At 51.2% G+C, this 23243-nt stretch overlaps 4 protein-coding genes across 4 annotated transcripts; 2 read left to right on the plus strand and 2 right to left on the minus strand.

The window, feature by feature from the left end:
- Positions 1-6777: 6777 nt before the first annotated feature.
- Positions 6778-8706, plus strand: SAPIO_CDS2401 (Dicarboxylic amino acid permease; the record flags this gene model as incomplete). Its single annotated transcript, XM_016785432.1, has 3 exons — positions 6778-7205; positions 7309-7602; positions 7683-8706. 3 exons carry the CDS (start codon positions 6778-6780, stop codon positions 8704-8706), a joined length of 1746 nt encoding a protein of 581 aa, XP_016644808.1.
- A 661-nt stretch (positions 8707-9367) lies between these two features.
- On the minus strand, positions 9368-10661 carry SAPIO_CDS2402 (uncharacterized protein; the record flags this gene model as incomplete). The annotated part of the gene is made up of 2 exons (XM_016785433.1): positions 9368-10303; positions 10425-10661. 2 exons carry the CDS (start codon positions 10659-10661, stop codon positions 9368-9370), a joined length of 1173 nt encoding a protein of 390 aa, XP_016644809.1.
- A 1075-nt stretch (positions 10662-11736) lies between these two features.
- Positions 11737-13201, plus strand: SAPIO_CDS2403 (uncharacterized protein; the record flags this gene model as incomplete). Its single annotated transcript, XM_016785434.1, has 2 exons — positions 11737-11998; positions 12612-13201. The coding sequence occupies 2 exons, from the start codon at positions 11737-11739 to the stop codon at positions 13199-13201; spliced, it is 852 nt and encodes a 283-aa protein (XP_016644810.1).
- A 5246-nt stretch (positions 13202-18447) lies between these two features.
- On the minus strand, positions 18448-21858 carry SAPIO_CDS2404 (uncharacterized protein; the record flags this gene model as incomplete). Its single annotated transcript, XM_016785435.1, has 5 exons — positions 18448-20507; positions 20565-21310; positions 21364-21573; positions 21632-21770; positions 21825-21858. The coding sequence occupies 5 exons, from the start codon at positions 21856-21858 to the stop codon at positions 18448-18450; spliced, it is 3189 nt and encodes a 1062-aa protein (XP_016644811.1).
- Between the last annotated feature and the right edge of the window lie 1385 nt (positions 21859-23243).

Genomic DNA, 23243 nt, shown 5'->3' on the forward strand with positions numbered 1-23243 from the left:
CCCACAAAGTAGGGCTTGGTCCCGGATTAGTGCCTCACGGTGATTAGAGGATTCGGCCGAGGGCAATTTAGTTGGCCATGTCTGCGGATCCAAGCAGAACCACATTATGCGGTGAGTTGGAGAAGGGGGAAAAGAAGGGGGGGGGGGATAACAAAGAGCACATTATGTTAGGCTACCCGTCCACCACGCCTATAAGAGCGTGAGATTGTATTGCCAGTGCCAGTGTGAGCCTCTCCGACGACATCACAAGCGTCGGTTAGATAGTTACTGGGGGACATATCCGAGCTTACGAACGACGCTTTGCCCTAGCATGCAGCCTCTTCTTCGCGGGTAACAAACGCAAGCTGACTCTGAAATGGCCTGCACGGATCACACCATGGCCCCTCCTTCTTTCCCAGAATATACCTCGATGTTAACAGACCGAAAAACCCTTCTCGTTCCCAAGTGTCTGTCACTGCCGGCTCTCATCTGGGTTGTCTGACTGAAGCACAGCCAGTGAAATCGGAAGGAATCCTAGAGAACCTAGTTCATATCGGGGATGGTAAGCAAGTTGGTCCTCATTAGCTGGATAGTGGCCGCTTAGTTGCACTGAACATTCTTTCTATCAGACTTAGAGCCTCATGAGAGCGCGTCAAACCCCCTCATGATGCCGCCGACCTCAAGTCCAGTCTTCTCTAGTGTCTCGCGCTTGACGACCTGTGAGACGGTTTCCCCTTCTTATACGTGGCCACTAGGCGACTCCCAAATGATGGGGAAGACACCTTCGTGCGCGGCTCTGTGCAAGACGAGGAGCCGCCTGCTTCTAATGTACAGGCCTAGATTGGGACAAAATACAGTGACGCCGATGCGTAGGTATATCCAGGAGCAAGGGCGGATATCTTACTATCGAGCCGCTTTGAGAAATTTGTCGAGAGAGGCGCCGTAACGATAGGTGGGCGCGTGCGGAAGTATTCCCTTCTAGCCAAATGAGATGGTGCTCAATGAATATTGGCTTCCGATGGGGCCTTCGGGGAAAAAGTGGTGAATCCAAAGCGAGATCACCAAGACTTGTCCTAGATTGTCAATTGTGCATTGTACAAAACTTTTCACATGAATTTACCTCGAAGAATATCTTGTAATATGGATGACGTCTATCCCAATGCCTCCAAATCTTCAGAACATCTACCCCGTCTATCAACAGATCTGACGGTTACAACTTTTTATCAGAGGCTGCAGCGGCTCCTTAAAAGATCTGTTCTCAACACTACCATGTTCGCCCTCGAATTTTTGTTCAGATGAGTAAAGGCTAAAAAAGGCCCGCACTAGATACACAACTTGAGTAGTTCCTTCAAACTACTATATTTTATACAACTTTTAACAATTTGCTTTTTTTTAAAAAAAAATTTATTATTTATTTTCTTTTTATTATTATTTATTAATTTTATTTTCGTTATTTAGTAAAAAACAATGTAAGTTAACTTCCAGATCGTGCGTTCATGTGTCTAGAACGGATTATGGATCTCGCAGTGCTGGGTCGGTCCCCCGCCGCATAAACATCGTCACGTGGGACCTATCCCACTTGAGAAACCCACCTCCCATGGCTAGCTAGAACTCACTTCCCATTCTTCCCCCTTCTTCTCCCCAGAGATCAATAGGTGTCATTTCCATGACCTGTTCTGCCTTGCCGTAGCATCTAGCTAAGCGTAACATCTATACTCAGATAAGAGGTGCGATAGCAATAGAGCAGAAGTACGGTCAAGAGGGCAGAGAGGCTAGTAACTAATGTTTCCGCCAACATTAGGCCTGATGCACGCCTGCCCTTCTTATCCACGAGACCGCCAGTTACCCTTGAGTTAGATGAAAAAAATAGCCGAGCCGGGACTGTCACGCGCTGGGAATTGCAGGTTTCATCACCTTGCGAAACGATTCTCATTGCGAGAGAGTCCCAGTGCAAGTTCGAGTCGTCTAAGGTTTGCGAAAACAACAGGTGCAGTGGTGAGTCTTGGGCCGATTCGTCCATTCCACGGCCTTGTGCTGGTGTTTCACAGCGCTTCTTGCCTCGTTTCTCCGGCCCGTCCTCTCCTGGGAACCAGGATTCCAGCTGCTCCATTCCGAGTTGAGTAAGCGCCCTGTTTATGGCACCAACTCTCTTCTCTTTCCAAACGGGGTCTCTCCTCCTCTCAAGCGTCCTTAGGATCCGTCTGTTAACCCAAGCGTGCCATTGGGAAGTGTCACGAGGGCACCTCAGACAGAAGGTGAAGAGCACGTTGGCTGCCTTAACCTCCTCTGAGACATCTAGTCCGTAGGTTTCCTGTTGAAAGCAAGCAAACCTGTAGTCTGATTCAAGTTGCTCTATAGCTCCAGAAATCACAGCGCAGTGCCCCACGCGGTCTTTCCGAGCATACGCAACCGCACGGAAAAAGCCGTCGATGTCAGGTCCCCCGATGAGGTCTGGCAGCAGATTGTCGTGAGCCGATTTCCCGTTGGATGGTTGATAGGACTTCCAAGTGAAGGCCCAGCCCGTCCGCTTAATCAGTTCGATGATTTCGGGAACACTGAGAGGAAGGTCTGGCAAGTCGCCGCCCAGTGTCTCTTGCCAGAATTCGTGCACATTGGCGTAAGCCAGGATCTTTGCAATCGTGACAGAGACGCAGTTATTACGAAAGTCATTTGGATTGCAAAGCGATGCACCGAAGCGATAAAGGCAGAGACCGAAGGTTGAGAGGTCGCCTGAATTGGTAGGCTGCACTAATGAGCAGAGATAGCTGTAAGCTCAAAGATGTGTGTCTCGCGGGAGAAAAGGAGGAGAGAGAAAAAAAAGCAGCAAAAAAAAAGAAACAGAGAAGGGAAAACAAAAGAAAGATGTGCATACATGAGCCGCCGGCACCTGTTCTGAGCATCGTTCCCGTCTTCCTGTCTCGGGATGGTATCGGCCGTGCTGTGTGACAGTGACGTTGTTTGCCCTGCCTATCCTCCCGCGCATCCGGGTCTCTCAACCACTTCCACCGTGGATTCTAAGCCCTAACCGGTGAAACTACGTTGTATCTTGTGCTCTTGGGATGTTGAGACTAGGAGAGTCACGTTTATGAATGGAAGCGGGAAACTTGTATTGGATCCCAAAATGGACGCAATTTATAAGCCCAAGGTGAATGAAAGAGACCACGAAAATGTGGTGGCGCAATGTCGTACAAACATGCAAGCAGGGTATGCCCAGCCCTAATCTGCGTTCATCGCAAACTGCGCAAAACTCTGACGGCGCACTTGCCAGCAAGGCTCTGCGAAAATATTGTCCGTGTTAGGGAAATATTTTCGGCTCGTCTTTCTTCTTTTCTTTCGTCGGCGCAATTCGCGCGAGTTCCGGTGATAAAACCGGGTCTTCACTCACCTGGCTCGGAATACCGACTGTAAGAACAAATATATTATTGGCAGAAGTCAATACGAATGAGCAACATTGGTCATGATGTGGAGCGTACTTTTCAGTCAAGTCCTTCGCATGTTCTATGCGTACGACGTCGGACGCCATCTACGAGTCACACCGATCATGGCAACCTTGAATATTACCGCAATCTGGCTTCCCTCCGAACCGGCGACCATTCTGGAATGTCGCAGGCTCCTGCCCTCCATTGGTGGGACCACTCATGATGGTTGTCACCTTTCTGCGGCAAGAAAAAAAGCCGCTATCGGCGCCATCCTAAGGTACTGCGAGAACTGGCTGGAATGGAGATTGGCCCTTCTCAGTCACCGATGCGGGTCAGACTTATACTTCCTCGGACACCCACTTCCTAGGCTCCCGGATGGTCCCCCCTCCCTCTCCGAAATTAAAGCCTCCAATCCTCTCTTGAAGCCCACCCGATGCTACCAGGTGCCTCCGACACGGACATCTATAGTTTCTTCTGGTCACCAGCCTTCAGGACCGCTTTCACTCGAGACAGATATCCCTTGCGTTAACCTTGCTGGTACAAATAACTTTGGATTTGAGGACATCAAATTTGGGACGCGTTCCCCAGCAAGCAATAGCGAGGCTATCCAAGACCGTCTCGCTCCACCAACTAAACGCAATAAGACAGAACCCGAGACTACGAGGAAGTTCGCGTGTCCTTTCTTCAAGCACGACCCGGAAAAATATCGAAAGTTTAAGCCGTGTGCCTGGACAGGTTGGTCCAGTGTTCATAGGGTGAAGTGAGTTACCCAGCGATGAAGTTTAGATTAAAAGGACCCTCACTTAACTGTGACCAACTGCGCAGAGAGCATCTCTATAGGAAACACACTATGCCGAAACATGCCTGCGAACGATGCCGTCTGGATTTGGGGTCGGCGGCTCATTTATCCGCTCACCGTCGTATGGAAACACCTTGCACGCTCGCAGTAGGGGAGCTGCAGGCCGAGATCGACCAGGCACAATTTGAAGCGCTTCGGTGCAGAAAAAGGGTCCATGGGAAGCGCGATATAACTGAAAACGAAAAGTGGAACCGGGTGTATACTATCCTCTTCCCCGACGACCGTTCTATTCCATCACCTTGTGAGTGCGTTTCTTTCTTTTTCTTTTATTTTTTTGCCAAAGCTGGCAGCAGGGAACTAACACCTAATCCAGTTCACGATGACTCAGATTACTACCACACCGAAACGCGGCCGAAATTCGAGGACGAGTGTTATAACATGCTCGATAATTTTGGAGAATACTTCCGCGGCGAATTATCCGGGGTTCTAAAACCGAGGCTGGAGCAGATGCTGAGCGATGGCAATCCCGTTGGAGATAGGATTGTGGATTTGCTCCAGGAAGTAGTTCAGAACATGCTTCTGTCGTTCAGAGAGGCCGGGGTCGGAGCTGGGATTGCAACAAGCCGGCGGCTGCCTGGGACTGCTCGAGCTAGAGGACGACTAGAATTCGCATCCGGTTCTACGGGTTTCGCAGTAGGAGATTCGGTTGATCCCACTTCCCGGCGAGGACAAGAACAGAGAGTTGCGAATCAAAATCCGGCCCAAGAAGACGCTATCGCCATGTTCCATGAGTCAGTGGTTGATTCTCTGCACGATTTTGATTTTCCGATGGACGACATGTTTAACATGCCTCTCCATGTTGGCGATCAACCATTCTTCGTTAATAGTGCAAATGAGGCCATTAACCTTAGCGCTCCAAATAGCTACGACGAAGCTGAGTGATCTACCTCTCGCTATAGTCATGGATTTTAAAGTAATTAATTAGCTTAATAGCTAGAGAAGTATAGACAATATTATGAAGCTAGTTGACGTTAAATAAAAGTAAATATTAACGCGGAGAGTGTTTGCATTAGACGACAGTATATCCTACTAGCTAGATATTTGACAGTGGTTGTTCGGACGTGCGAGTGTCTCAGTGAGCTGGGGTCCTAGGGAGGACGCGCAATCCAGCTTGGTGTGTTTTGTGTTATTTTATTCAAAATAGCGACGCTTGCCTTCTAAGGATAGGACTCTCAGAGTTCAAAAGGAGACCACAGCTTTCACGAAGGGCACAGGAGCGTGAAGCTTGCCACGGGGCGCTATGAGATATGCTTCTCCTTGTCGTCTCTCGACTATATCAGTCGACGGACGAGGAAACGCGCCTCCAATCCAAATTGACCAATTACATCTAAGTGAGTGTGTAGGAGTGTTTCTATGGCATCAGCTGAAGACAGGTGCCATCCTGTTCCTGGTGGGCCCAAGATCGGCGGGGAAAAAGCGCCTGCATCAGATCGTCGGTACGCACTATGCATACGCCACAAAAGTTGGGCGCTTTTTGACCCAGTGAGCCTTGTTCTAGGCCGCTATGGGCGCTTTGTCTTATCCACGTCCTCTCTAAAAGTGCCTTGGCGGGGTTCCCTTCTTCCCGCCTCCCCGATCGTCGTTCGCCTCCCTGACAGTGCCTGGTCGAGTCGCTCTCAGACGCGTCCCTCCCCCTCCCTTGAAAGGGTGGCAACTTATTCATGGTCGCATGCTCACCCCATCCAACGATAACTAGCCCAATCATCCTCGTCCACTTGCCTTGCGACCTTCCTTGATAGTGCGCCGAGATGTAACCCCAGAATCTCCCGGCTGGAGATATACGGCAGGCGCTTTTCCCAGCCCCTCATCTGGAAATGTGGTAAGACGGGCATCTAGGCCCCTTCGGATATGCCTTGACCCGGGAAAATGGAAATGCGCAAGCACGTGCTCCATGTTTTGTGCAACCAGGTACACACCTCCACGCCAATACCGTCGGTGTCCTCCTACCGCTGGCGGTATTCCCAGGTGCTTATCTTCAAGATTGGTACACATGCCGAGTCAGTAAGCAGGCTATATGGCCGATCACTACCTCGCACAGCTGGGGTACCCCGTCTGCCAATCAATCCCCAGATGAGCGAGCCTATTGCATATCGATCACCACATCATTTGCCGTGTACAGGTGGGGAAAGCTCATTACCCTGCCCAGTCTTACCCACCTTCTTATCTCGACCAGCCACCTTCCCGAAAGAGCTATACCAACGACCTGCTATCGGGCCATTGTCTCGGTACGGGTGTGGAGTGAATAGAGGAGTTGGGAGAGCAGTGATAAATAAATTCAGTGTTCCACCCAGCCTGTCCGGACCAAGCATCTTGGCAGACCCATACTGTCGCAGCTTTTAGTGAGAACCTGAGTTGTCCAACCCATTTCGCTGGCGATTTCCCTTGGCGACGCTAGCAAACGCCATTCCCGAGAGCTAATTTTAACCTCGCATTGAAATCCGTCCAGCCAGGCGCCGAGAAGCTCTCTTGTTTGCGGAAAATTCTATTTTGAAACCAACCCGGTAATTATCGCCATCTACTATGAGCGACGGTCTGGTGAGGCGAACGCCGCCGTCCCGCGATCCGGAAAAGTCAGATCTCGACCTCGGCGATGATTCCAAGGGTCTCGCCGAGACCAACATAATCCGAGATGGCCAGCAAACCGTGCACATCCGCGGTCTCGAGACCAGCCCCGAAACATCGCTCCATCGCGGTCTCCAGGCGCGCCACATTACCATGATTGCCATCGGCGGCGCCATCGGTACTGGTCTCATCATTGGCACCGGCAAAGCACTTGCTCAGGCCGGCCCTGCCTCGGTCTTTATCTCCTACGTCATCATCGGAATGGTGGTCTTCCTCGTCATGGCTGCACTCGGTGAAATGGCGGCCTGGTTGCCCATTTCTGCTGGTTTCACTGGTTACGCATCTCGTTTCTGCGATCCCTCCCTTGGATTTGCTCTTGGCTGGTCGTGAGTAATTCTTTTCCAATTGATGCCGGGGCAACTTTACTTGATCGACCATTCAAACAAATGTGTCCGAGCAGTTCGTTAACAGAAAATGGCAAACAAATAGTTATTGGTTCAAATACATCATTGTTACTCCCAATCAATTGACGGCTGCCGCTCTCGTCATCCAGTTCTGGGTCGATCGCGATCGAGTCAATCCGGGCGTCTTCATCGCCATCTTCCTCGTCCTCATCTGCTGCATCAACTACTTTGGAATCCGATTTTTCGGCGAATTCGAGTTCTGGCTATCTTCCTTCAAGGTCATAATCATCGTTATCATAATTCTCTTCTCTCTCGTCTTGGCCCTCGGCGGCGGCCCAGACCACGATCGCAAAGGATTCCGCTATTGGAACAATCCGGGGTACGTCTATCACCCGAAGCGGGGGAATGCGAGGAGGAAAGAAACAATAAGAGTACCGTGAAGCTAACCATCGCCATCAGAGCCTTCAAAGAGTACATCAACGAGGGACCGAGTGGTAGATTCCTAGGCTTCTGGTCTTGCATGGTAAACGCTACTTTTGCCTTCCTAGGTACCGAGCTTGTCGGCGTGACGGTTGCAGAGGCGCAGAATCCGCGGAAGACGGTCCCTCGCGCTATCAAACTGACCTTCTATCGGATCCTCTTCTTCTACTGCTTCAGCGTCCTCCTCGTCGGCATGAACGTGCCTTACGATTCTGAGGCCCTAGCCTTCGCCACCAAGGCCAAGCCCGGCGCCTCTGCATCCCCCTTTGTCGTAGCCGCCGAAGTTGCTGGTATTAAGGCCATGTCCCACTTCATCAATGCGTGTATCCTTCTTTTCGTCTTTTCCGCGTCCAACTCGGATCTCTACATCGCCAGCAGGACACTCTACGGGTTGGCTTCGGACGGACAAGCTCCGGCAATCTTTAAGCGCACCGATAAACGCGGAGTTCCCATCTATGCTCTCGGCTTCTCGGCTCTTTTCTCGCTGCTCGCCTTCATGAACGTCTCGGACGACTCGACCAAGGTCTTTGGCTACTTCGTCAACCTGACCACCATCTTCGGCCTCATGACGTGGATCTCCATCCTAGTCACCCATATCTTCTGGTGCCGCGCTCGTAAGAGGCAAGGTCTTGCCAACGAGGCACTACCCTACGTCGCCCCGCTTGGTATCTACGGGTCGTACGGCGCCCTTTTCATGTGCATTCTCGTGGCTCTGACGAAGAACTACGACGTTTTCGTCGGGGGCGACTTTGGCAAGGAGAAGTACAAGACGTTTATCACCGGTTATCTTGGAATTCCCCTCTACCTTATTTTCATTTTTGGGCACAAGGCAGTCAACAAGACTAAGGGCCTGAGGCCCGATGAGGTTGACTTTTACACTGGTAAAGATATTATTGATCGAGAAGAAGAGGAATTCCTGGCTCGTAAGGCCGCAGAAAGGGCCGCCAAGGGCCCTAGTCGTGGAGGGTGGTTCTACAGGGTGTTTATTTCTTGGCTGTTCTAGGATAGTGAGGTTCCTTGGTGGCTCTATGAACAAAATTCACTTTTGCAACCCAATGGCCCGCGGACCTACTGTAAAATCCCCAGTTCAGAATCGCGTGACAAACGATCGATAGCCAATCGCGGTACTGAGACAGCAGAAACATCACCTGCGGTCCTATTATGCAACGGGAACTTGTAAAGATTGAATTGGATGCAACCACGAGAATAGCGCCTCGAACCCAACGGTGCCTGTACCACACAGATGTGAAATGTAGTCTTCGAGGACCACAGTCCCGGCTGACGTCGTTTGCTCAGTATTGACTGTTGTGGTCTGTCTGGCCCCATCTCCCTACCCTAAAGATTGGATAATAAGCCTGTCCGCAAGCAAAGCAACAAAGAAATAGACAGTGGAAACGAATGGCAAATAAAGAAAAAGAATGAAAGCATCAGCAACAATACGACACCACACTTGCTAAAGGCTCTATGTGGGCCGCGCAGTTGGGGTCAAGCTCAATGTGCCCGACTTGGCCAAACGGGTGATACCCATAACGCGCAACTCCACAGTCGACCAAGCGCTCCAAGGCACCAAAGATACTAGCGTACACGGGCTCCAAGGCCGCTGCCTCGCCGGCGAGATCCGGGACCTGATGCATCTCGGCCGAAGTGGGCCTCATGTCGACCATCTACAGCCACCCGCGCATGTCTGTCATGCCATCGAGCGTCACGGCGTCGATCAGCCCGTTGAATGCTTGGCGGACCTTGAAGAACCCTTCCCCGGATTCTCCTAGGCTCATGTGCAACAGGTTACCCTTGTAGTGGTTGGAGCTTTTGGGCTTGCCAACAAGGACAACTTCTGGGCACGTGCCGTAGTCGCGGGACCACACGTTCGGTCGACCATCTTGGGTAAAGTTCATGCTACTTGGGACGACCTCCATGTATCCCGCTGGAGGGCCAGTGCGTGGCTTAAGGTTATCATGCTCAAGGTTTCTCTTGGACGTTTGTCCAGACGGTTTCCGGGCCGAGTTGCGGAACTGGGTGATCAATTCTGCGGCCCTTCCGGTTGGGGCCCGGAGCAGGTCGAGGATGCCGCTATCATCGGTACGTTTGGTACCATGGTTAGGCTTGCTTGTGCTCTTGGCCGCGCAGGCATTTTTGGTAGTGGACTTGCTGGTGCTGGTGGCGACCTTCGACGTCTTGTCGGGCTCGGAAGGCTTTGACGTGGGGCTAGGAGGGTCTTCTGTCTTTGGCTTGTCATCGGGCCCCTTGCTCTTGGGAGGTGGGTCCGGCTTGCGGTCCGGCTTCCTACAGGCGGCCTTGTTCTTCTGCACGCATCCTATACTAGTACCTGTTGAGTCGGGCGCATTATTGAGCACGCCAAAGATCATGCTGAGGACGTCAGAGTTCCAGTTGGGCATGTGGCACGCCGGACCGACCCAGCCCCCGAAGAAATTGGCCGCATCGCCGCCGTTCTCAGTAAAGGTCTTGGCGCCTTGCACGGCCAGCCTCACGCCATTGCTAGCGATCTCCTCCTCGATACCTCCTGGGACTAGAAGGAGCCCGGTCTGGATGTTGGTATCAAAGGCTGACAGGAAGACGGCGCAGAGGACATCGTCCAGCTTCTAGAGGGCCTCGACGACGATGTTGAGGAAGGCCTCGGCAACTTGCTGAATACCATCGCAGATGCATACGCCTGCGGTGGAGGGAAAGCGACGATGGGCAAATCTCTCCACCCACACCTACAGGCCCGCCCTTGTGTTCAACGTCTTTGCAATACTTTACACAAGGGCGCACACACCTCTGCGGATCGGAATGGTCAAAGTACGAGAAACGCGAGCCCGTTGTCTCCCATGCGGCTATGGTCTCGGAGTCGGGCTGGTGGTCCCGAGGCGCAATCGAGATTGAACCAAGGGGGACGATATGAGCAATGACAGAGCTGGTGCTCAAGGTCAGCAGAAACAGGGCTGAGAAAAGCGTCATTGCGGACTAAGTGGTGCGTTGGGATGTATGGACGAATGAAGTGGGTGTTAATGTGCATGATAGTATACAGGAGTTCAAAGGAACGGACACTTGACGTATCCAGAGGCCTTGTATCTTTGTTTCGAGGAAAGCCACGATGTCTAAATTTATTCACAGAATGAAACCCCCTCGTTTACAACCCAACCACGGACCGTTGTCTACCTCAGATACTGATTTGGCCTCCACGAAGTGATCTTCACTAAAGATCATGCTAAAGACCGCCAGTGCCCCTAAATAGCATCCGATAGGAGGTTTTTCCTTGGACAGTGTCAACTCGTTGGGGCCGAAGGTTGTAGGACACCTTAGAGCCTGCTTGGAGAATCCGTCAGTGCCACCAGTTGACAGTAGCCCCTCGTTAACTGGTAGGCAATAGGGTTTCTCTCATATGGGAGGACTCGCCCCAGGAGGAGCACAGGAAAACACATCACTCAAAGGACTCAACTCGCGAGTGTGGGATCGAAGGGGAAGGAGCGGGCGTTAGTACAGCGCGAACCCTGCAGTTTACCACCCACTGTATGCTGAACCCGAAGCCGGGTGCCTCTATTTTCTATTTTGAGGCCAATGATTTACAAAAAAAAAAAATAAAAAAGCCTACATTGAGCACTATTATAATCTGTCTGATCACAGGCTGGAGGTATTGTTGTAGTCTACGCCGCGATCGATATCAAGGAATCCAGAAATAGCAACACTTCGTTCCGACAAAACCCTCGTCGAAGGACAGATACTATTGTCAAGCAGCGACGGACAAGGGACGCCATTTCCAGCATTAGGTATCGAGGGCCGCCCCTCAAAGAGCCAGGGATGTGCCAATCCAATCGTAATGTGAATGTGAATTCGTGTGCATGAGGTCGATTCCCCCAATGACTGCATTTCTCCCACTTTCACGGTCATGCTGCTATTTTGAGACTGTCAGCGTGAATTCCATTACCCACGAAAAGAGAGAGGAACCTTCATTTTCCATGATCTCCAATATATCTCGAGCATGACAATTCCAATAACCCATGATATTTGCCTTGTATAAATTTTGCACGCGACTATGATCACTACAGAACTCCCCGGGGGTAAGGTTCACGACTTGCCCGAAGATCTCGCCGACGCCCTCGTCGCGGACGAGACAGCCAAGACAGCCTGGCTCGACATCACTGTGCTGGCACGAAACGAATTCATCTGCTGGATCAACGACGCGAAGCAGAAGGCCACTCGCGAGCGCAGGATTCGCCGCACTGTCGAGGAATTGAACGAAGGAAAACGCCGGCCTTGTTGCTGGCCAGGGTGCTCCCATCGCGAGCGTAATGGCCGTGAGTATTCCTTAGGATCTAGCTTCTGGACTTGGAGAAATTCTCACCCAATAGAACGATGTATTCGCTCTGTTTTCGGTCGTAGAGGACTAATAGTCGGGCTTTGTCTTAGGCTAGCTATGGCTTCAGTACGAACGGCGTCGAGGCTGTATGTTCTGGGTTGGGAAGCGAATAGCCTGCCTAGCTTGAACAAGCAAGAAGGGGGTGGTCTGGAGTGCAAAGGCTGGAAGACCCCGGATTTGGTCCTGTTATTAATGGGCTAACTTTAGATCACTCGTCTCCGTGATCACTGATATGGATACTACATTATTTCGTTTAATCTGTGCATCACGCATCTAATGACCCAACTTGGTTCCGTCCGCCAAGGAGAAACACTTCATAAAGAATTCTGTCTAATTTGCCTAAATCGCTTGAAAAGGCGCACGAATCATTTTATATACCCGGGATTAAATGTCGTTTACATCGGGACGAAGCTCATTTAGGTGTTCTTGACAGGAACCGTGCATTACATCGACGTCTATATATAGGCAAACGTAATTCCACCAGGAATCTAGTGCTGCGAGCCTGCGATGCATTCCATTCCATGAAGTCGCCGTCTGCACCTTTCTCCCAGACTATAACTCAACCGACCTCTCGAACATCGCATCCATACGAGCCAATCCCCAAACGATCATGCATCTCCATCTCCTTGCCAGCATCTGGGCCCATGCCTCTCTCGCATCAGCAGTGATTACCTGGCAACTTCAGAAAAGCCCAAACCCTACACAGGACCAAGCCGACGCATATTCTCGCATCGAGTCAGCCATGACTCTAGCCGTGGAACGGTACACGAAATTTGCCGTCCGCCCAAACAAAGCCCTCACAGTCCAGTACGTGCCGAGCGTCGCCACGGCGGATGGAAACTACAACGGCAACATCCGGTTCGGCTCCAACAGATCGTACATGAATGAACGGACGGCACTCCACGAGATTTCGCATACGCTTGGTATCGGTCAGACCCAGGCTTTCGATGCTAGATGCTCTACGAACAACTGGCCGTCGGCGACGGAGCTTTTAAAGTCATGGGATGGCCCGGCTGCCAAAATCAACTGCGGCGGGGGCCACATTTGGCCCTATGGGCTGAATTACGATGACGAGATGAGTGAGACGAATGCGGATCGTCACTGCCAATTGATAGATGCGATGCTGGGCGATGGTCTCTGACACATCAACGCGAATATATTCTCCCGTTATGTTACCATTAGCATTGCTCGGCGAATCGTGACCATGATAAATAAATGATTCCTATCACTGTTAGATGCCGAGAAGAAAGGGTCACGATGTATAAAACACCCCAATCGCGCGGCTCAGCATGAGCGAGGCGGAGGAGGATTGTCGTGATATGGCGTGTCGGCATCAACCGAATAATTATAGGGGTAATCCGGGGTCCCTATTTGAAAATGCTGCTCTTGACCTTTATTCTCTTTGTTACTCTGCTCTTTAGGATGCGGGCGAGCGTAGGGCTGCTTGGTACTATTAGCTAGCTCGCAAAGAGTCAAAGACCAACTTTCTACTCATCCCCGACAATCATCGGGGCGAAAACGCTACAGGTTAGAGGTTTGGGGCCCTGGGGATCTGGATGGGCCCGGATAATTCTAGAACTGTCAGCGAGCCTTGGAGTGACTGGGCCTTCGTCGGATAATGGATCTGTAGTCATGGACCTCGTAGGGAGAAGAGAAATTTTATTCAAAAAGCTTCCAAATCTAAAATGTTTAAAGGGTGGCATAGAATGAAGAGTTAAGAATAACTCAGGCATCCTCCCTCTAACCCGAACCGATAATCCAAGGTGATCGGAGAAATATTAACAGTTCGCCTCGGCAGCCATAGTTGATACCGCTATTTCGTTCATCATTTACCAGCACACTGCTTGCCACGACCGCCGACGCAGATTACACCTCCAACACAAACCCACGGGGGCTTAACCATGCTGGACACAACCGAGGAACTATCAATCACCCTTTAGCAACTTGTTATAATCTGTTTTAGGTTGAGTGCACAACGCCACTTCATTAATAAAAAACCGGCCCTCCCTTGACGCCTTCGAGATGCCCATATCGAGGCGAACTGCCGTCTTTGCGGAGCTAAATGTAGGCTCCTTTCTGACCTCTGCGAACCAGGTCAGGGCAAATCTTCCAACTCTTTATATTTGGCAGCTCGGTCACCACTAGACTCATCTATCTAGGTACTCCTTTTTGATGAAATCGGGTTATTTGGTCCTTGAAATGGAAACAATCCTTCCCTTTGAAACACCCTGTAGATCGGAGACAATGATCGAAACTCGCCGAGTGTAAGTAGCATCTCAATTTTTTCTTGATGAAACTTCAACAGTGTTCTGGAACTAGGCCTGCAAATTCATTGCATATTATAATATTCAGAAGAGGAGATACACGGTGACCAATCCACACTAGATTTCGAAACTTTTCGTGTTGTCATCTCGTTTGTATGGCTCCTGAGTATTCCGTCGAATCGATATCTTCTCAAAGACCAACCAGCATGCTATCACACTGGTAGTAACAGCCACGGTGGTGGCAAGCCATACTTTCCAACTCTTGTCATGATCTAGTTGAACTATATCGGTGCTCCAAACGGACTTGAATCCCGTTAGGCTACCTTATATTATATATGAGAGGGCGGGAACATACCGTAACCAATGTAGAAGGAAGAAAGACCAGAGTCAATACGCCAATACCTCTCATGATCCTGCTGTCTCTGGCTGTCATTTCAGCAATGCTCGACTGCCTCTTTGCGATCGCTATGCTGGTGTCGCTGTCTTTCTGCGCGATAAGGCTAAACATCTGTATCCTATCAGCAGCCCGGTTCGGTAGAAGTAAAAGGAGGAAGTGGAGGCCCTACCACATTGATCTGGCCTTTAAGTCTTTGGAGTAATTCTTGCGAACGGTCATCCATGGCTTCGCAATTCTGCGCTACTCTCCTGAACCTCCTCTCCAGATCCGCTCTATGTCCTTCACTCAATATTTCTCGCCCCAATCTAGCACGTAGGTTTTCGCACGTCGCGATAGTCTCCCTCCCGCACTTGGCGAACTTCTTCGCAACTCGCATCACAGTTTCGAAATGGCAAAGCTCTGTGTGTAACTTGTGAAGGACACGCAAAACCTTATCCGTGTCGCGCAGATCATTCTTCGAGCTGAGACCTCGCGGGGCCGCCCATTCGACGGAAGTCATCCCAGTGTCCGTCTCCGCCTCGATTAGGCTGTCCCATAGGCAGATAAACCACTCGGACCACACAAAAAATTGATTCTCAAACACCAGTGTGAGGAGATACAAGGGGTGAGAACGAAGTAGAGCGGCGGCTTTGGCGCAGGCGCAGTGGAAGCGCTGGGATACTTCGACAGATCGGAAGGAGAGAAAGGCTGTGGTGTTAAGGGTTTCAAGGTCGATTCGTATTACACCTATGAGACATCGACTTGCACGGATGAATCGAATGCATATAACTTGATCGAGTTAGGGGTGTTTTTGGATCGTGGTCCACCAATATTTTGGTGTTCAGTAGCCACATACCCAAGGCCTCAGGTTGGCTCCCATCCTCCGTATGAACGACCTCACTGGAAGCGTGAGGATGTCGTGACCGTAGAAATGCTCTGAGTTCATCCTTAGTCCCTATCCTGGACAGTATGGTGTCAAGAAACTCGTTGGACACGCTCATAGGGTGATGCGGAGAGGTTGCATCACCCACTGCGCTTCTGGAATGAAGGTAATGCTTAGCATGGGGTACTTTGATCTAGCCACCGAAGGCTTACATGATAGTCACTCCGGGGTCGCTTCTATCAGGGTGACTGTCTAGGTTTCTTCCCTGCTGTGTGATGCGAAGCGATCAGGGATGGACTCTTGCCAAGTATAGTAGAACCAAGGCTCGAAGGTTACCAACTTCAATCCTAGCACTGGCCTCCTCATCGTCGGTGAAGAGGGCCCACTCCTCCGGTCTTTCAATATCCCATATGTGAACGCTGGTCTTCTCGCACTGCAGTGGCAAATCGATCGCCGTATAGTACGCGAACTCGGTAAGCTTACCAACGTCGTTATAAAAAGGCCGGGGGTTGATCCTGGTATCTAATAGAGTATCAAGAAGAGCCATCTGAAACAATATAGCAATATAAGAACTGTGCAGTGGGTAGAATAAGGAAATCCCTCCCTCTTTCGAGGCAGCAAGGCCGCCCTGATATATTGCTCGAGACTATGCAGGAGCTGAAATGGCTCGCAGTTTTTCCACTTTATGCGCGGCACGACGAAGAATGTGGCGCCGAATCACCTTGCGAGATTGCGCAGTGACTAGTTCGCCAGCTGCAGAATATCGGTATCCATGCATGGCCCGCGAACACTCCACTCCACGACTTCACGCTGTAGGCATTGCGGAATGACCCGAACAGGACGGAGACTTAGTAGAATCTAGACGGTCCAGGCCTGGAAATCTTGATGATCTGTATAGGCAGGTGGTTACTGCTGACCGCAGATTAAATGTAATGAAGTTGAACAAACGCCCCACTTCCCGGTCCCCTCATTTGGCCCCAAAACAACCACACACCGCCATTTCATCCCATTCCACTTCAACCTCATATGTCTTCCCCATTTCAAATCCATTCTTCTCCATATTAAACATACACCTTTTCCAACTAACAATGAAGAAGTATACAGAAGAAGACAGGATGCCCCTGATGCCATCGCAAATAGCCTCTCGAATTATAAGGCAGCAAAGGAATAGGGTATTCCAAGATCAACTCTCAGAAACCGGATCGATGGCAAACAGCCAAGAAAAAAGGCCCATTGCTAAGGTGATTCAACTCAACAACGTGTAATAGGCGGTCACGCAGTGTCCCTTCCTTCTTCAAGTTAACACGCACCTGAGAATGCAAGGGCGATCAATAGTATCCAGATCTAGTCTATACAGTGTCACGGGCCGACCTTTATACAGGCCCAGAGCAGTAGAACCCACCCATCAAATTCAAGATCCCACTCAGGCTTCAAGAATCTACTACTTCCCTTATGCCATAGGTGCCCTAGTTTCAGAACAATGGCGACGTCAATCGTAAAGTACCCCCAGCTAATGCGAGTGACCCTATAAGGGAAGCTTCACCGGAAGCAGACAAGTACGCAGCATCGGCGTGCGCAGTGCACGGGGAGTGTCTAGGCTACCTGGCCACAGCAGATGGGGTAGTATAGCTCGACGCGTCTTGCGTAGAGAGGCTGGGACTCGTTGACCAGTAATCCGCCGCGGCCGCTGGCGCTGACGCGGACGGAACTTCGATATAACAATACTCGGTCAGGCGCGTATCATGACTGGCAACGTTGGCGTGGACAATTGGCATAGAACGGCCAGATGCGAGACGATCATTGCGGATTGGACAGGATGTGTGAATGAGAACTTCTGTCCATAAGGACACCATGGCGCGGGCTCAGTAGTGCAGAATGGTCAGACTTCGACCTTGGTAGGCGTATATTCCACCTCGGCCTTGCGCTTTATGATTCCGCACGTCCTGCGACGCGTGTGCACGATATCACGGGCAGCAACGTCATATTTGATCTGACGCGCAGCATCTCATCCACGCGGTGTTAGCTACCACCGAACAAGCCTCGCACCACCAAAACTCATCTTTGATTCGCGATTATGTAGATTCCCAGAATGCACATATCCGGTAGTCGTCGTTATTGGTGATGCCGGTTTTACCCTCTTCTCCGCGGCTGGCGCGCCTCCAAGGCTACCGAGGGACGCTGCCGGAGCGAGGGTGTGCCCTTTCGTTGGCGCACAACTTTCTCTTCCGAAAGTTTTCATACGCTCTGCCGATGGACAAACCGACGATGCCCCAGCGCGATTGCTCGTTTCGTGGAGTAACATTGGCGACAACGTCATGGATCGTATCGGTTTGCGGGGTTGTTCAAAGCCATGCTCATTGCTAGTCCGATGGACGAGGCCTCATTATCATTGCGAACGGGATATGCATTTAAGAGCCTAAAAACCATTGGCAGAGAGATATCACGAGTCTTCCAAGTCCTCGAGTTACCTGACCGAGGGATAGGGGAAACAACCACGTTGGTAGTGCTTACAATCGCTTGCACCAATGCGCCAGTTGTAATTCTCTCCTACTTCCCTTGTCACGGGAACATTGCACTTAGGAATTAATTTCGTCTGATACCTTGTGGGAGACGCGATACTGATTTGTAGAGCTGACTTGTGGCGACTGCTGACAAAGGACGAAAGCTCTCTTAATTATAAACGAACCGATTCTAGAAGGGCCCTAATAGACTATAACTTTGCAAACTTTTAACTAACCTATCCTCCCACACCCTTCCTTTAGCACGCTATAATAGAAAAAAAGGGAGTAAGAGCGAGAAAGCAAATCTACAGAGCTCTCACACATGCCTTACGCTATCTCCTAGGAAATAGACCCTTGAAAAATTTATCCTCTACTACTCTGCTCGGCCTCCTTCTCATTGCCCTGCTTCTGCACTGCGATTGCGAGGTTATTTTCAGTTAGGAGCGTGGAGGGATGCTTGGCGCCCAGCACTTCTGCCTGCAGCACAAGTATCTGCCGGTACAGCTGCTCAGCCTCCTTGTAATTGCCTTGATTTGACACTATATCTGCAAGCCCTAGCAGGCTATAGAGTATGTCGGGGTGCTTAGCGCCCAGCACTTCTGTCCGCAGCGCGAGCGCCTGCCGGTACAGCTGCTCGGCCTCCCTGTAGTTGCCCTGATCGCACACTATGTTCGCAAGGTTATTCATAGTCCTGAGTGTGTTAGGATGCTGGGCTCCTAGTACTTCTGTCTGCAGCGCAAACATCTGCCGGAATAGCTGCTCGGCCTCCTTGTAGTTGCCCTGATTCGACATGGCGATTGCGAGGTTACTTATGGTCACGAGCGTACTGGGATGCTTCGCCCCTAGCACTTCTATCCGCAGCGCGAGCGTCTGCTGGTACAGCTGCTCGGCCTCCTTGTAGTTGCCCTGATGCAACACCGCGCTCCCGATGTTATTCATGGTCATGAGTGTGGAGGGATGCTTGGCGCCTAGCACTTCTGTCTGCAGCGCGAGCGTCTGCCGGTACAGCTGCTCGGCCTCCTTGTAGTTGCCCTGATTCCACATTGTGTTCGCGAGGCTATTCATGACCCTGAGTGTAGAGGGATGCTGGGCGCCCAGCACTTCTGTGCGTAGCATGAGCGTCTGCCGGCACAGCTGCTCGGCCTCCCTGTAGTTGCCCTGATTCGACACGGCGAGCGCGAGGTTATAAAGAAGCCTTGACTTAGAAGCGTCATCTGTCGAATCACCTCCGAACTCCAACGCTGTGAAGACATGCGGAAGATACCTCATCCATACACCTCTGTTCTCATGTTTGGGAACGGGAAAGACATTTGCAAGCCGCTGTATCACCGCTGTGACAGACTTTTCTAGCTCGCGTTCCTTGGCCAACCAGTTTCGCATCGCCAGTCGAACCAGTCTGTGCATGTCGTACGACTCTTGGCCAGCTCGTTCGCTGATGAATGCATACGTTTTCAACAGGCCGATCGCCTCGTCCATCTCCAATTGGCCGTCACCTGGAGGGAGGAGATTTCTCGGGATATCTTTTTCGGCGAGAAACGACATGAATTTCATGTACAGGGCGGAGAGGTGGTTATCCCGGGATATATGGTGGAATGAAATTAGCCATGTTGTTGCAACTGAATTTTGGATGCTCTTGTACCGGCCAATATCTTCGAAATCCTTGGCTAGAAGCTTTATTAGATCGGCATCGCTCGACCGACAATGCTCTATATAGCGTGTTGTTGTCATCCCTGTCCGGTCCATGTAGGCGGACGCCTGCCTGATAGCAAGCGGGAGATCGGCCAAAAATTCGAGCAAATCCATAGTGCTTTTGGCGTCGCTCGTCTGCTCCGCTCTCAGATGTTTTTGCAAGAGATCGACGGCTTCGTCCCGGCTCATTGCGGTCACGCCGATGCGATTCGCTTGTCGGATGCTGAGCCTTCGGATAACCTCGTGATTCCGTGTTGTGAATAGAATAGAGCCTTTCCGGCTGGATGGGAGATGGTTAGCGAGAGCCGTATCACCAAAGAACAGGTCGGTGTCGTCGGCGTTATCCACAACTAAGAGCCAGCTGCCAGCGTCATCGCGGCTTAGTGCAGCCTTGACGAGTGTCTTGACGTCAGCCTTGTCTTCATCAATCCGTGCAACCTTGAGCTCTTGGCCGATCTTGCGGTAGGCGTTCTCAAAACTAGTAGTGTCTACTGCGGGAACCCAGAAGATGGAGCAGTCGGGATGCTGATCACGGACACGGAAGGCGGCTTCAATAGCGATCTGAGTCTTTCCGACGCCCCCGAGCCCCTCGAGGGCGGTTAGCTGGCAGTTGTCTTTATTGGCCTCCGGGGGGATCTTCGCCAGGAGCTGTTCTAATTCCTCGCCGCGTCCGACAAAGTCATCGTTGCGACTAAACGGGACGATCCAGTGGCGCTGTGAGAGAAATCCTACGACTATTCGGACTTAGTTTCGGAGTAGAGCTCGAGTTGGATTAATTAAAAGCTACATACTATGAGACGCTAGTTGCTCGGTAGTATAGAGAAAGCTGGGGATAGACCCTTCATTCGGTCGCCATTCTAGCGTCTGCGGTAGGCCCAGCGGGCCCCGTGCGCCTGAACTCTGCCCGGAAAGCTGAATCAGTCTGTTAGGGCCTTCCTGACTGACAACCTTGGATGCCAGCAATGCCCTAACTACTTGGTTGACCTGTTCGGATATTATGTGTTGATTAAGGTATTCGGTCGTGAAGGTGCGCACATTGGATAGTTCCTTCCACTCTTCCAGCCCGATGCCTTGGAGACCGCGATCGACGCTGAAGCGGAAGTACGTATCCTTAACGTTTTGAAACCGCCCGCGTATCTTCTCTGCCATCGTGTCCGACTCCGTTGCCATGTCCTTAAGTGCACTGATCAGCTTGACCGGGCTCGTCTTTGGCGAGTCTGGAAAGGCGATGACGTTAGCGACGCCGGTTCCTACGCTGACGACGCAGGCGACCTTCCGTCGAGGGAAGATGCGCCTCGCCTCCTCCAACACCTGTTCGACCGGGTTGTTGTAGCCGAGTCCGCCATCCACGAACGTCTCCTGCTCGCCGTCGTCACCTATTTTGATGGGTTCGAAGTACGAAGGCGCCGCCGAAGTTGCGCGGCACGCCTCCCAGATCGTGCAGTTGAAGGAGGCGTTCTCGCGCACCCTGTAAGTCCTGAACATCCGGGGCCCGGCACGAGACTTGACGTCTTGTTGCGGCACGGCGCAAACGAACCTAGGGACAGACGGATCAGCTGGTCGCTCAGACAAGAGGCTCCGATAACATACACTTTACAGCTGCCATCTTTCTCCAGCATTTTCTCCTCGCTGCGATCGTTCCCCAGGAGCCGCTTTACCGCCCCTTCTAGCTTCTGGCCGTCGAACGTGTTTTTCTTGAGGTACCTCGGAAGGGAGAAGACTTCCTCTGCAATGCGGACGTATTCTCTCCTAGCCTGCGGCACCGATCGGCGCAAGCGCCCCAGTAACAGCGCAATCAGGCTGCGACATGATCGGGATTAGCTGGGGCCTAGACAAGCGAGCGCGATCGTGATCTTACCCTCCTGTAGATGTGCCGCCGATAAGGTCAAAGAAATCTGCTGGGAGAAGATCTTCGTCTACATCAAGGTCGTATTTGATCCGATTCATAATCTCCTCGAGGACCACGAGCTCGGAGAGGCCGCGGATGCCCCCGCCGTCTGTGCAGCTGTCAGTAATGGGGGCAACGACGGCAGATCAGTCCATAAGCTTACCCAAGGCTAGCAGGCACAGTGGCTTGTCGTCCATTTATCTGGAGAATCTCGAGTCGGCAATGAGAGGACAGTATCTTCTGCCGAATGCAGGCTCTCGCTGAACGCCAGATGATGATGAAAGAGGAGCAGAATGCCGCGTTTTGAGGAAGAGGGAGGGCGCTCCGATGATTTACCCCGCACTGAAGTACTGCAGTAAACTGCGCTGTCGCGCGTTTTGTCGAGACCGCTGATAGGCGGCTTCCTCCGCCACATCACATCTGATCTGGCCTTCGACAATTGGACAGAGCGGCATCTAAGTGGCCTGGTGACTAGGCCTCAAGGCTCGCGCGTTGGCCTGGATGCGTGCTTCGCCCACCGTTGCATTCAATCAGTTGGTGCATCGGCTTTGCCCTTCCGGGTCAGTCGAGTGTGTCCCAAACTCGACTTGCTCGATGCGGGGGAGGGTAGGCCAGAGAATGAAATTGTGTTAGTAGCATCGACTACTGCGGTAGGCGTTCGTGCAAAGTCCCAATGCGAAATGTCTGGTGGGGAGCCTTGGTCAGAAGAGCAAGGCAATTACTCATGCCCTGCACCCCCTTGAGCAAGGGACCAGCCTTTTCAGCACAGGTCCCTAACCAGTAAGGCCGTGATATTTAGCTGGTGGTCACCCAACCAACAACTTGCTTCTCACATGCTAAGGACAACTATATATCTACGCGGTAGCTCTTATACTCATGCCTTTAGACATATAGCTGGTGTACTAGCAAGTGTACCACTTTTGTTACAGGAACTAGGTGCCACATAAAAGGAATGCCGCCCACTGGCGCCATGTTAAGTAGAACTTAGAAAGAACAACATCTGAACATCATTATCTTACAATTATTATTATATTGGCCATTCGCCCATCGCGCCTTCCATCGCGTAACAACTTTAGTAGCACCTTACCCAAGCCCAGTACTATACTATTGATACGGAGCAGTGCAGCCTGCCCGCACACCACATGAAACAAGAAAGAAACAGTTGGTCAAATGGGTCTAGATCAGTTCCTGCAAGAAGCTGCTGCAATTCCGCCCGCAGGAATGGCAATGGAACGTCGGAATGGTTGATCAACAGGAATAGGGCCGTATCGCAACCATAGGAGGCTTCCAAATAGGGGGAAGCCAGAGATCATGAAAGTGTCAAATAGGGGACACTTACACACACAAAACAATAGAAGAACTGTCCGGAGTCACCACACAAGATGATCCATGAGAAATGATAATAATGAAGTCAATTAAAAGAAGAACTAATGACTGTTATGCTTGAACTTTTTTGGAACTTATTTAAGAACTTTAACCTGTGAGAGAAAGAAAAGAAAAGAAATAACCATGGCCCTGGACCATGGCAAGGAATAATGTTTTTCCACCCTATCCTTGCAGTCATGTGAGAACGTCACCTATT

Source organism: Scedosporium apiospermum (genome assembly GCF_000732125.1).
Source record: "Scedosporium apiospermum strain IHEM 14462 chromosome Unknown SEQ_SAPIO_0086, whole genome shotgun sequence".
In the NCBI taxonomy this organism is placed as follows: domain Eukaryota; kingdom Fungi; phylum Ascomycota; class Sordariomycetes; order Microascales; family Microascaceae; genus Scedosporium; species Scedosporium apiospermum.